The sequence below is a fragment of the Moschus berezovskii genome, chromosome 19 (genome assembly GCF_049115385.1).
Source record: "Moschus berezovskii isolate FMDL1 chromosome 19, NW_MosBer_1.0, whole genome shotgun sequence".
Taxonomy (NCBI): domain Eukaryota; kingdom Metazoa; phylum Chordata; class Mammalia; order Artiodactyla; family Moschidae; genus Moschus; species Moschus berezovskii.
The window spans coordinates 66,468,238-66,482,514 of record NC_142478.1 but is presented as its reverse complement, the minus strand read 5'-3'; the positions used below and the strand labels follow the sequence as shown (position 1 = coordinate 66,482,514).

At 51.3% G+C, this 14,277-nt stretch overlaps 1 protein-coding gene across 2 annotated transcripts; it reads left to right on the top strand.

The window, feature by feature from the left end:
• The first annotated feature begins 3,456 nt into the window (after nt 1–3,456).
• On the top strand, nt 3,457–13,966 carry C19H12orf43 (chromosome 19 C12orf43 homolog). Of its 2 annotated transcripts, none has more exons than XM_055405265.2 (6): nt 3,457–3,612; nt 7,171–7,213; nt 7,407–7,505; nt 11,096–11,169; nt 11,714–11,804; nt 12,283–13,966. In XM_055405265.2, the coding sequence occupies exons 1-6, from the start codon at nt 3,489–3,491 to the stop codon at nt 12,617–12,619; spliced, it is 768 nt and encodes a 255-aa protein (XP_055261240.2). In that variant the 5' UTR covers nt 3,457–3,488; the 3' UTR covers nt 12,620–13,966. The 2 variants fall into 2 exon arrangements, with proteins under 2 accessions (XP_055261240.2, XP_088684382.1); XM_088828256.1 differs by having other exon boundaries at nt 12,286–13,963.
• Nucleotides 13,967–14,277: the final 311 nt, after the last annotated feature.

Below are 14,277 nucleotides of genomic sequence, written 5' to 3'. Positions count from 1 at the left end.
CCAACTCAGAGACTGAACCCATATTGCTGCATTTGCAGGCGGGTTCTTTACCACTCAGCCACCTGGAAAGCCTCACTAGATGAAATGAATTGCGTTTATTTTTTGCTTTTGGCCACAAGGCATGTGGAATCCTAGTTTCCCAGCTAGGGATCAAACCCATGCCCTCTGCATTGGATCCACAGAGTCTCAACCACTGGACTGCCAGGGAAGTCCAATATATACATAATACTTTCTCTTCTAAATGTTCTCAGGCTTAATCCACACACCCTATGGGATAGGTATTATTTCTGAACCCATTTTAAGGATATTTATGTGAAGGTCAGAGAGGTTAAGAGGTTAAGGTTAAAGGGCAGACTGGAATTCCAGAGTTTGTACTGGGGACCCTAGAATTCCCATGCTTCAGCTCAACCTAGAGCGAGTCCCTGCTCTTTGTCAGCCTGTTTTGGATGACAACGTAGGGGGATGGGATTGATGGATACCATCCAACTGGGGGAGTTGCCCCTTCCAGGGCCATCCTCAAGCCAATGTCAGTTTGCAACTTATAAAAGGAAAACTAACAGTTGAGACACGAAACCTGCCACAGGAAGGATGACTGAAAGCCTCACCCATTAAGGTGGCACCTGACCTTCCAGTCATCATCAGTGTCTGGGGTGCACCAGCCACAGTACACAGCCTCAATAAAGAGGAGCCCCAGGTCAGCCGGACACCCCTGGTCTCCTCTCCACTCTGGTCCTTTATTCCACAGGGTCCTGGAGAGGAGCATTCCTTAAAGAAGGGTGAGTGTGCCAGCAGGTAGGTAGCATAACTGTCCACCTAGCCGCCAGTGGTACTCTCAAGACAGATGGCAGTATTCCTGGAGCTGGTTGACACCCCAGCTTCTAGGCTGAACTCCTTCGTGGCTCAGTTACAGCATAACATCAAGGAGTGGAAGGAAGACGTGATGAGGGCTGTGCGGACCGTGGAGAAGTTCCTGAGAGAGCAGCACTTCCAGGGGGACCATGGACTGGACCAGAAGGTGCTGAAGGTGATCCAGGTGAGACCGGTCCCCTCCATTTCCCAGCCAGGGCTGGGCAAAACCCAACCCGTGGGTCCATGTCTCTGAGGATGCTAGGGACCTCTTGCCTCATTATCCCTAGTCTATGCTACTGATATTTCAAGATGCAGCATCCCAACACACTGCTGCCTTGAGCAGAGCAAGTTGAGTAAGGAAGCTAATAATAGTAGTGCATATTTTGAATGCACTTGCTTAAACCCTTCACATGTACTGTCTCTAATTTGTACACCCTCTGAAGTGTGCACTAGTCTTCCCATTTTACAGATGAGCACAATGTAAACTCGGTGACTTAAGATCCATAATGGCTAAATGCAATGCAAGATCTCTGGTTGAATCTTGGTGTGGATGGACCATCTGTAGAATATAATTTGGGAACAATTGGGGAAATTTCAATATGGCCAGAATATTAGATTTTATATGCGTGTATACACAGGGGTTGTTGGAGAAGGAGATGGCAACCCACTCCAGTGTTCTTGCCTGAAGAATCCCAGGGACGGCGGAGCCTGGTGGGCTGCTGTCTATGGGGTCACACAGAGTCAGACACAACTTAGCAACTAAACCAAAACAAAATATTATGTGACTTTTACCACAGACGTGCGTGCGTGCTTGCTAAGTCGCTGCAGTCGTGTGCCACTCTATGGACTGTAGCCCGGCAGGCTCTTCTGTCCATGGAATTCTCCAGGCAAGAATACTGGAATGGGTTGCCAGGCCCTTCTCCAAGGGATCTTCCTGACCCAGGGGTTGAACCTGTATCTCTTACATCTCCTGCACTGGAAGGCAGGTTCTTTACCACTAGCACCACCTAGGAAGCCCCTTGCCCCCCACCCCACCCCGTCACAGACACAAAGGTCCCTAAGGTACGTCTGATGCCCAAACAGACTTCCAAATTTGTAGAATAAGTTGATCCAGAGATCAAATTGCCAACATCCACTGGATCATCGAAAAAGCAAGAGAGTTCCAGAAAAACATCTATTTCTGCTTTATTGACTATGCCAAAGCCTTTGACTGTGTGGATCACAATAAACTGTGGAAAATTCTGAAAGAGATGGGAATACCAGACCACCTGACCTGCCTCTTGAGAAACCTGTATGCAGGTCAGGAAGCAACAGTTAGAAGTGGACATGGAACAACAGACTGGTTCCAAATAGGAAAAGGAGTACATCAAGGCTGTATATTGTCACCCTGCTTATTTAACTTATATGCAGAGTACATCATGAGGAACGCTGGGCTGGAAGAAGCACAAGCTGGAATCAAGACTGCCGGGAGAAATATCAATAACCTCAGATATGCAGATGACACCACCCTTACAGCAGAAAGTGAAGAGGAACTAAAGAGCCTCTTGATGAAAGTGAAAGAGGAGAGTGAAAAAGTTGACTTAAAGCTCAACATTCAGAAAACTCAGATTGTGGCATCTGGTCCCATCACTTCATGGGAAATAGATGGGGAAACAGTGAAAACAGTGTCAGACTTTGTTTTTTTGGGCTCCAAAATCACTGCAGATGCTGATTGCAGTCATGAAATTAAAAGACGCTTACTCCTTGGAAGGAAAGTTATGACCAACCTAGCTAGCATATTGAAAAGCAGAGACATTACTTTGCCAACAAAGGTCTGTCTAGTCAAGGCTATGGTTTTTCCAGTGGTCATGTATGGATGTGAGAGTTGGACTGTGAAGAAAGCTGATCGCTGAAGAATCGATGCTTTTGAACTGTGGTGTTGGAGAAGACTCTTGAGAGTCCCTTGGACTGCAAGGAGACCCAACCAGTCCATCCTAAAGGAGATCAGTCCTGGGTGTTCACTGGAAGGACTGATGCTGAAGCTGAAACTGCAATACTTTGGCCACCTCATGCGACGAGTTGACTCACTGGAAAAGACTCTGATGCTGGGAGGGATTGGGGGCAGGAGGAGAAGGGGACGACAGAGGATGAGATGGCTGGATGGCATCACCGACTCGATGGACATGAGTTTGAACGAACTCCGGGAGTTGATGATGGACAGGGAGGCCTGGCGTGCTGTGATTCATGGGGTCGCAAAGAGTCGGACACGACTGAGCGACTGAAATGAACTGAACTGAACTGAATCAAAGTGCATTGGACCAAAACAAGGGAACCGATCCTGACTGTCATTAACCCCTTAGGCAATTCCTTCCTGTCTATAGGTCTTATTTTCCTCATCAAGGATAGATCTGTTGATCTCTTAGGCCCTTCCAGCTCTCACGTTTCAGGAAACCCTTCAGGACAATTTAGGACCAATGATCAGACATTGAGTCAGTCAGTTCAGTCGCTCAGACCAATGATGGCCTGAGTCTAAGAACTACAATCCCCACAATGCCCTGCGTTTTTCAGCTCCCTTTTGGGATCCTAGGAGGACGACCGCTCCCGTAGGCCCTCCCCACAATCCTTTGCGGTGGTTCGAGGTGGCGGCACCCAGTGGCGCCATGAGCGATCTGGAGAGCAGCAGCAGCAGCAGCGATGAAGAGGAGCTGGAACGGTGCCGCGAGGCAGCGATGCCAGCTTGGGGCTTGGAGCAGCGCCCGAGGGGTCCGGAGAAGCCAAGAGTCGGTAGGGGATTATATTCGGGGAGTCTGGCCGAAGAGCGTATGGTCTTCCCCTGCGGCCTGGGAGGATGGACGGTGAAGAGGGTGTCATCGGGACTCGACTTCTTTCCCTGAGGAGGCTCCACGGCCTGGGTGGGGTTCAGAGTAGGATTCAGAGTCAAAATACGGACAAGGGTAGCGGGGCGGGTTGTTCCATTATCCCAGTCAGGGAAACCAAGGCACCAGAGTATCTCTTGACTCCGCCTCCTTGGGTCCACCCTAACTGTTGCACCCTGGGCGGCCCGCCCCTCCTCGGAGATCACTGCGACAGCTGGATTCTTGGGTCCAGCCTTTCCTCGGCTCCAACACTTTCTCACTGTCTGTGGCTGCCAGCGAGCTGTGTCCCACACCCCCTTGACCGTGACTCCCTTTGCTGTTCAGTCCTCAGTCATGTCAGACTCTGCCTTCCCATCCTTCACTGTCTTTCCTGCCCTTCACTGACTCCCTAGTGCCCTGGGAATAAATCCCAGACCCCTTAACATAAGGGCACCCAATGGTGGATAGAATGAAGAGGGCCTGTGAATTTGAATGGGAAAAATATTTCATCTCACTTTCACTGGTCTCTGAAATTTAGCCTCTCTTTCCGTCATGCGTGTAAACAACTGCAGTAGTTTCGGCAATACCTGTCACTTTGTCTTAACAAAAGTCTCAGACTTTCACATCCTGTTAGTCTTTCAGATATATCAAAAATATTTTATTCACAATAATATGTTGGAAAAAAAATCGTTTCCATTCATTCCTGCTTTAAAATTAAAGTAATTTTGGACTTCCCTCGTGGTCCAGAGGTTAAGAATTCACCTGCCCATTCAGGGCACACTGGTTTCATCCCTGGTCCGGGGAGATCCCCCATGCCACAGGGCAACTAAGTCCTGAGCGCTAAAACCACAGAGCTGGTAAACTCTGGAGTCAGTTCTCTGCAACAAGAGAAGCTGCTTTCTGCAAGGAGAAACCGGAGCACGGAAACCAGAGAGTAGCCCCCAGTTGCTGTAACTAGATAAAGCCCTCAGGCGGCAATGGAAACCCAGCTCAGCCAGAAATAAATAAATTAATTTAAAAAAATTACAGTAATTTTTAGGCCCATCAGTAGATCTTATTTAATACATTAATGAAGAAGCACATATATTAAAGTATCCCAAATTTTGCTTTTTACTCTTAATGATAACTGAATTTCACTGTTACTAGTTTCCTTTGTAATCCTATGTGTTGTATTTTTTGCATCTAAAAGATTATTCTGAGAAGGATCCAGGCTGCGAGAGCAGGTCATGGCAAAGCAAGGTTAACTCCTGCTTTTGTTTAAAAGGACTCACGAGCCCTCAGGACTTCCCTGGTGGCTGAGACTCCATGTTCCCAACGCACGGGGCCTTTGTTGGATCCCTGGTCAGGGCACTAGACTGCATATTGCAACTAAGAAGTTCATAGGCTGCAGCTAAGGATCCAGAGTGCCGAAACTAAGACCCAGCAGAGCTGAGTAAATAAATAATTTCTGTAAAAGTTAAAATAATAAGTAAATAAAAGGACTTACAAACCCTTTGGTAATCGATTCGCAGCTTGCTTTCCTGCCACACGTTCCACACTAGGCTCCAGACCATACTATGTCCTCTCATCTGTGGTTACCGTAACTCTGCTGTTTTCTTTTTATTTCCTGTGTGCAGGAATGTCTTTCCATCTCCACCACTCACTCGGTTTAGTTCAGTTCAGTCACTCAGTCATGTCCAGCTCTTTGCAACCCCATGGACTGCAGCACGCCAGGCTTCCCTGTCCATCACCAACTCCTGGAAGCTACTCAAACTCATGTCCATCAAGTCGGTGATGCAATCCAACCATCTCATCCTCTGTCATCCCCTTCTCCTCCTGCCCTCAATCTTTCCCAGCTTCAGAAAAAGAAGCAACTGCTTCTTCCCATCAGGTGGCCAAAGTATTGGAGTTTCAGCTTCAGCATCAGTCCTTCCAATGAATATTCAGAAATATTCAGAATATTCAGAAAATCAGAATATTCTGATTTCCTTTAGGATGAACTGGTTGGAATTCCATGCAGTCCAAGGAACTTTCAAGAGTCTTCTCCAACACCACACTTCAAAAGCATCAGTTCTTTGGCTCTCTGCTTTCTTTATAGTCCAACTCTTACATCCCTACATGACTACTGGAAAAACCATAGCTTTGACTAGATGGACCTTTGTTGGCGAAGTAATGTCTCTGCTTTTTAATATGCTGTCTAAGTTGGTCATAGCTTTGCTTCCAAGGAGCAAGCATCTTTTAATTTCATGGCTGCAGTCACCATCTGCAGTGATTTTGGAGCCCAAAAAAATAGTCTTGCCACCACTCACTAGCAGGAAGAATTTGGGCAGGGTACTTAAGTCTCACTGTATTTAAATTTCCTCATCTGTAATGTGGGGGTAAGGAGCGGAGATGATGTATCTGCAGTGCTTGGCACACATTAAAGACCCAGTAAAGAGCAGCAGTTATGTGGTTGGTCTCTCATCATGGACTCATTTCCCCCTCCTGTCTGACTCCCATTTATCCTTTAATACAGCTGAGACACCATCTCTTCAGGAGACTGGGTTACATGCCTTCTCTCCATCATCGTCATGCTTTGTGTGATTCCCTTCATATGTAATGCTTTCCTTTCTTCTACAATTGCTTCTTTACTTATCCTGCCTTTATTCCTTTCACCCCTCCAACCCCAGTACCTAGAGTCAACCGTGGCTCATACTTGCTCCACAAATATTTATTGAGTGAGAGGTTGCATGATGTGAACTTCACAAGGGCTGGTGTCTGTTCACCATGGTATCCCCAGGTCCTATACCTTGCTCAGCAAAATAATTCTTAAATGAATGAACTTGCCAGAAAGGTGCCTCTCTGGAGTGAGGAGGCTGAGACCCCAGCCAGACTCCCAGTCCAGTGATCAGCATAACTGAGCCCTCTTCATTTCTCTCTTCCAGAGCACTTAGCACACAGACAAGCACACAGTGGGCACTCAATAAATGCTGAAATCAAAGTACACTTAGAGGTGCTCATTCAGCATAGTGATGAAGAGGGGGCTCTGGAGCCAGACAGCCTGGATCCTCATCCCAATCCTTGTCACTTGTTAGCTGTTTGGCTAAGCTATTTAACAGGGCTTCCCCAGTGGCTCAGCAGTAAGGAATCCACCTGCCAATGTGGGAGGCATGAGTTTGATCCCTGGGTCAGGAAGATCCCCTAGAAGAGGAAATGGCAACATTCTTGCTTGGGAAAGCCCATGGACAGAGGAGCCTGGCAGGCTACAGTCCATGGGGTCACAAACGGTCAGACACGTCTTAGCAACTGAATAACAACAAGCTATTTTATATCTCCTTGCCTCAGTTTCCTTTTCTGTAAATGGGGGATGGTGACTGCTCCACCTCCACCCCCACCCCCATTAGTCCCATCAGGTTGTTGGAAAGATTCAGCAAGTTATAGGCATAAATCCCATAAAATAGTGCCCAACACACACCAGATGGTATAGTTGTTTCCTCTGTGAATATCTCAGTGTTCGTTATTTCCGCAGGTGCTACAAATGCTAAGTTGCCAGCCAACCAGCCAAGCCTCAGGTACTGTGCACTTTGGGTTCAAGTGTCATCTGTTCATTCATCGATGTTGGCCCCTGCCACCTGCCCCCTCCCGCACCCCACGCACTCCCTGCTAGACCTGGTATGTCAGGGTGAGCAAGACACATGTCTTCCCCACCTTCTTGGGGCAGCCTCTGAACTGGCAGGAGATGAGGTCCTTTCATATGTGTTGCAGGCACAAGGTGGATGAGCACGAACAAGACAGCAACGAACTTCAGACCACCCCCGGATTCCGAGCCCACGTGGCCAAGAAACTGGGAGCCCTGCTGGACAGGTAACAAGCACCTACATTCTCTTTTCCTGCCCTCATTCATTCGTTGCAGGAGTAATGGCCCCCGAGGCCTGGAGCGCAGCAGATGTAAGCTGGCACCGTGGTAAGCACAAGGCATCACCCTACCGTGCAGGTCCTGTCGTTGTCTGTGTTCTCCAGCTGTGGGAAAAGGCTCCCATCTGTGAGAAGCATGTGCCTGCAGTCGTGGAGGAGGGAGCAGAGTGGGCTCAACTCCAAGGGCCCTGCTCTTAACCACTGTGCTCTCCTGCTGCAGGGAAGAGGGGACCCCGAAAGGAAGAGGGGACCCCGAGATGCAAGAGCTTATTCCCACCACAAGAGGGCATGACAGGCGCTTGGAGAATATGATCTGTTAAGATCCAGGTCGGCAGGACTTCCCTGGTAGTCCAGTGGCTAAGACTCTGTGCTCCCAGTGCAGGAGGACCAGGTTCAATCCCTAGTCAGGGAACTAGCTCCCGCATGGCACAGCTGAAGAAAAGATCCTGTGTGTCGCAAGTAAGATCTAGCACAGCCAAATAAATACTTAAAAAAAAGATGCAGATCAGCATTCCTAAAGTAGGTGCCCAGAAACTCGAGTCCAGAGTGTGGCTCTGGGCACCAGGGTTCCAGCGGCAAAGAGGAGGTGGAGAAATGCTATACTCTCCATACCCACTGTGCCTTGGGAGGTTAATTAATTTATCTTTATAATTGTATTTATTTATTTTTGGCCATGCTGGGTCTTCGTTGCTGTGCGGGCTTTTCTCTCCTCACTGCAGTGGCTTCTCTTGTTATAGAGCGAGGGCTCTAGACCATGTGGGCTCAGTAGTTGTGGCTCCCAGGCTCTAGAGCACAGGCTCGGTAGTTTTGTTAGTTGGCTTAATGGGCTTAGTTGCTCTGCGGCATGTGGAATCTTCCTGGATCAGGGATCGAATTCATGTCTCCTGCATTGGCAGGTGGATTCTTTACCACTGAGCCAGCAGGGAAGCCCTGCCCTGGGAGATTTAGATTCTTAGTAGTGTCTTCAAGGCTCTGAGAAGTCCTGCAGTAAAGAGACCTGTGTAACTTTGTTTAGCCCGGCATCTTCCAAGCATGTTTGGCCACAGTGCCTCTGTTCCATGGATGACCAGTGGCATGGCATGGGACTCGGTCCGGGACAGGCTGGGCTAGATCCATCCTCACTTGACAAAGCCCTAGCAGGTTTCGAAAGGGAGACTCAGGATGTTTGGGCCATAGTCCTTCAACTTGAAGTAACCATCATAAAGGACAGATGAGCCCTCCCAAAGTGCACAGTTGCTGCTAATCCAGACAGAGCTTTGGGCCAGCCCTCAGCAGCCTGCACCCCCATGGCCTTAGTGCCAGTCCCCAATCTGGGAATGTGCTTAACATGTTTAGGAAGGTCAATTGGGCATCTCAATCCAAGGGGGTGATTTTTCTCAGTGACTGTTTGGCTTCAGGGTAACCAGGGCCACCTGGCATTGCAGTGATCCACGATGAGCGTTTCCCCAGGTGGAAATCCACCAGGGTGTTGGTCACCCACCATCAGGATAGTTCCTGCAGTGTTCTGTATTTATTTCTCTCCAAAGAACTGACTTAGCATGCACACAGTATGCACAGCTACCCTGAGCCAGTATCTGTGTTTTAAGGGCTTCCCAGGTGGTGCGAGCAGTAAAGACCCCGCCTGCCAGTGTAGAAGACATAAGAGACATGAGTTCGATCCCTGGATTGGGAAGATCCCCTGGAGGAGGAAATGGCACCCCACTCCAGTATTCTTGCCTAGAGAATCCCATGGACGGAGGAGCCTGGCGGGCTACAGTCCATGGGGTCGCACAGAATCAGACATGACTGAATCATAGAAATGATACCCCAGTTGGTCCCTTGTGTTAGATCAGGGTTCTTATCTTGGCATCACGGACATTTTGGCCCAGATTGTTCATGGTTGTGTGGGGCTGTACTGAGCACTGTAGAAGGCTTAGCAGCGTACTTCGCCTCTACCCATGAGATCCTAGTAACATTGCTCCACCAGCCGTGACAATGCCTAATGTCCCTGCTGACTGACACTGAACCACTGGGTTAGATACCCTGGTCCTGGTCAGGACCCTGTTGGCATCATTTCTCTTCCCTCTCCCCAGACTGTGTCCCGTGCAGGACGAGGCCTCTGGCACCTACACAAGGCAGTTAGGAGAAGCACCCAGCACATCATTCTGTTTGCCGCAAGGATACTGCTGAGAGCGTTGGTCTGTGCAGTTGCGAGGTGACTGCCTCACCAGCACTCCCCAAGACCTGCTTCCTGGTCTCGGCCGTTCTCCCCTCTTTGTCTGTGCTAGAGAAAGGGGTCCTGTGGAGCGCATCGCTTATCTTTTTTCCGGCTGTGCCAGGTCTTCATTGCTTTGCTCAGGTTCTCTGTAGTTGTGGCGAGCGGGGGCTCCTCTTCATTGAGGTACGAGGGCTTCTCACTGCAGTGGCTTCACTTGTGATCACAGGCTCCAGGCTCATGGGCTCCAGTGGTTGTGGCACATGGGCTCTGTAGTTGGAGCTCGCAGGCTCTAGAACACAGGTTCAGTAGTTGTGGCTCACCAGTTTAGTTGCCCCATGGCATGTGGGATCTTCCCAGACCAGGGGTTGAACCCGCATTGGCAGGCTCAGTCTTTACCACTGAGCCACCAGGAAACTGCACTGATAGCTTATCTTACAGCAGTCATCATCTTCATCATCGTTATAGCTGTCGTTTACTGGTTCACAGCCGGGCTCCATGCTCAGGGATTAGAATCCACTTTCTCATTTGAACCTTGTAACAGCTGCTCTAGGAGGCCGGGAGTCTCATCACTCCCAGTGTTCAGAGGGGTAACATGGGTTCAGAGAGATGAAGTCCCTTGTTAGTAAGTGACAAAAATCAGAACTTAAAACCCAGGTCTGAAGTCTGAGAAAGGTCAGTGGATTGTAACAGTCAGTTTCTCAGTTGTATCATGGATGTTAGTTACACACAGTGTTACCCAAGGGAGACACCAGGTGGGCAATACATGGAATCTCCCCATATTTCTTGGCACTGTGTGTCAATATGTATTAACTCAAGCTTTTTAAAAATTTGAAAAGAAAAAAGCCAAAACCAAAAAGCAGGTCTGCCTGTTCTAGGAGCTGAACCTCTGAAACGTTCTTTCCTCAACCGGTCATATTTCCCTTTTCGTGTTTGCTGCCAGGAAGTTCAGAACCAAACGTGTGCCCTCTATCTAGCAAATCTGTCGGCTTCCTGGCCACACTGCTGGCCCTTTCTGTCCCTCTTGCTCTCATTTTCTCTTTGCCTGATTTGAAGTTGCATTCTGTTGTACTGTGAGTATCTTCAAAACTTCTTCAGCACTTTGTGGGATAAAGTAGGGTTTGAACCAATGAGTCACCGTCGTTTGAGCTGACAGGGGCTCTTCACCACGTTATGGCTGTGAGCAGGCATGTTTCCATCAGCCTGGGGGCCCTGTGCCTCCGCATGTAACATTGCATTACTCTGTTCTGTCCACTTAACAACAACAAAAGTAAGTTTTAATTAAAAAGAGTTTCCGTTGTTCTTATTCAAAATCTCATCCTAAATCCACCGTCTCTTCCCGTAGCTCCATTACCATCTCAGAAATCGTGAAGGAGCCAAGAAAGGCCGAGGTGCCAAGAGGCGCCCTGGAGGATGACGGTGAGCAGCTCGACTGTTAATAACAGCTTTCTTTATTAAGCCCCTCCTGTGAGTCTGGAGCTACGAAATGCCCTTTTGGCATATTATCTTCCTTCATGCCTGCAGGCCCTGTCTGAGGCAGATGTTATGGTGACCCTGTTTACAGGGGGACCCATGAGGGGAGCTGGGGCCAGGAATGGGGCCACTGGCCCGAGGTGACCCTGAGCAGGAGCGCCTGCTGCACCCATAGCCTCTTGTACACGAGTCTCTGTCCCATGCCCGACTCACTTGTTTCTCTGCAAGCTGCCGTAGGCGGGCAGCTCAGCTGCTGAGTCCCAGAAGCCTCGGGAGACTTGCTGGCTTGACCTGGTGGCCGGCAACCCCTCAAGCACCCGGTCCCCTCGCTGCAGCAGGCAGAAGCGTGCTGCCTCTCATCCTGCGAGGCACCGCTCTCTATTAGACAGGAGCAATACCCTCTGGACCGGGGGCTCCGTGAGGGCAGAGGTGGGGCAGCCTTGGCACCTGGGAGCCCTGACGGTGCCGACTCTGTCCCCGTGGGTTGCAGGCTTCCGCCTTTTCTTCACATCCATCCCCGGAGGCCCCGAGAAGGAAGCTGCTCCCCAGCCCCGCCGGAAACGGTTGCCTTCCAGCTCCAGGTGAGATGACACGTCCTCTCCTCAGGTTCGCTCATTTTGGCCAGATCCCCCGCATCTCCACCCATAGATAACCACATGGACCCCAGTCAGGCCTGGACCCAGGAAGAGTCCCGCCAGGTAGTTGGAGACAGTAGCTTAGTGGGAGGGGGCTGGATGTTGACTGCTCTCGGAGCACCCATCTCGTGCCCGACACCACACTCCTGGGACATCCCTGTGAGGCCTGGGCTCTGTTAAGATCCCCACTTGATAGGTGAAGACCCTGAGGGTCGGAGGGGTTAAGTCACGAAACGAGGTCACGGAGCCTGGAAGGAGAGAAGCCTGTGTGGGAACCCAGGTCTGCCCCCCAGCCAAGCCTGAGTTCTCCACATACCGCTGTCTCTCCCTGGCCTCTGTCTGGTGGCCTGGCCTGGGACAGTGCGCGGCGGCTTTGGGGCCCCATCCCGAGTCCCACTAACACTCCCCTCGCCCTCCCCGGCAGCAGCGATGATAGCGACGAGGAGTTACGGCGCTGCCGAGAGGCGGCTGTGTCCGCTTCCGACATCCTCCAGGAGTCCACCATCCACAGCCCTGTCCCCGTGGAGAAAAAGAAGAAAAGGAAGTTGAAAAAGAAAGCCAAGGAGGACAGCGCCGACGTGGCCGCTACTGCCACCAGCAAGGCCGCAGTCGGGAGGCGGGAAAAGGAGTCTGCCCAGCTCAATGGAGACCAGACGCCCCCTGGGACCAAAAAGAAGAAGCGGAAGAAAAAGGCAAAGAAGGCCAGTGAGGCCTCCCCGTCCCCGCCAACAAAGAGCGCTGCTGCTGTGCCCTCGAACTGAGCCCAGCGTGCGGGCCGGGAGCTCACTGGCTCAGGCTTCCCACAGGGATTAACCTGTCCGAGCCGTGAGTCCTTCTCCAATGCAAGAACTTGGCTGGCGAGTCCAGGCTCTGCCCATGACTGGGGCCAGCCCAAGCATCGGGGCCAAGAAGCGGTCATAGGGTGAGCAGGGCCTGCCCTCCTGTGTTCCCACTGGGCTGTGGCAGACCTGTGGTACCAGAACATTCTGTGGCCCCAGGAAGAAGGAGACTCCCAGTTACTCAAGGCTGAAGGCCAAGTAGTAGAGCTCCCACCACCTCAGCCTGGTGCAGGAGACGACCTGAAGAAAACAAGGTGGGGTGGGTCCCCGAGGCCCCAGAGCCCCTGTGTGTCTCCCTCCAAACAGACTTCATAAAACACTGCCTAGAAAAGAAAGAGAGAGATCTACTCTGCCCCCACACCCAGGTTTCCAGAATTTTCTGTCTCCACAATGTGAATATGCCATGCGTGATCATGTCTCTGAGCCAGCCAGATTATGGAAAATGTCGAGGGAACAGAAATGTAACAGAGGGATCTGGGTGCTGCCCTGAGTCAGTGCGGAACTTGATAAGCATCATGCAGGTGGGGTTTGCCTGCCTACACCCCAGGAAGTGTTCCCACACCCCAACTTCAAGACTGCAGGAAGTGTCACAGCACTCGTGGCCTGGGGCTCCTGGACCCACGTGTCCTGCAAGAAGGAGCAGAAGTTCACGGTGAAGGTGGCGTTCCAGCTCGGTGGCCTGGCCTCACAGATTCGGTGGAGCCGGGAAGACAGGTGGGATGTGAGAGTGTGCGTGCCAGCCCCGCCCCTCCGCAGGCCCCGAGCCCGCTTCCGCTGCCCAACCCCACCTCCACGACAAGCAAGATGTTCAACATGGTCCACGTTTACTTTACTAAAAGTTAAATAAATGTATAGGCTCGCTCTCAGCTGACTGCAGGCTGCACTGATTCTAGTTCTCCCCTCGCCCTGTCCTCCGTCCAGGATGGAGGTGGTCTACGAGGGCCGGGTTATCTGCAGCAGCCCCCCCGGGGAGATGAGGGCACGTGAGCCCTGGGCTGACAGGGCTGCCTTGTCTCTCAACTTCAGCCTCCTCGGAGGGGTGGGGTCAGGGCTAGGAACCCCTCCCCTCAGCCAGCTGGCTCCAAGCTCCCAGGCACAACCTCTCCACTGATCTTGCCTCTTCTCCCTCTGGGCCCCTCAGCTCTGCCAGCTTCCCCGGCCTTGCACTTTCTGAGCTCAGCAGCTTCACTCCCGCAGCCGGGAAGGGTCTGCCGCCCCACAGCCTCGGCTTGGCACCAGGCTCCCACCAGGGGCAGGGAAGATGGCTAGGACTGCAGGGGTGGGGGGCTTTCCAGTAGATGCAGGATGCCAGGCTGGCCTCAGAAGGTGTGGTGCTCAGTGGGGGACAAATGTCAAAGGAAACCGGAGGTCATGGGCTGGAGAGAGGTTTGGCTTTGGAGGAGGAAAGCTGGAGAGGCCTGCGTTTCCCCAGGCCCCGGCTCAGAGGAGCCACTCAGGTGAGGCTTAGGTGAGTGGGGGACAGGTAGGTCCAAAGGGGCATGCGGTTAATAGCAGGGGGGCTGGGTGGAGTGGCCTGATTGGGGCATAGGTGACAGAATTGGGGCCACATTGACCTATGA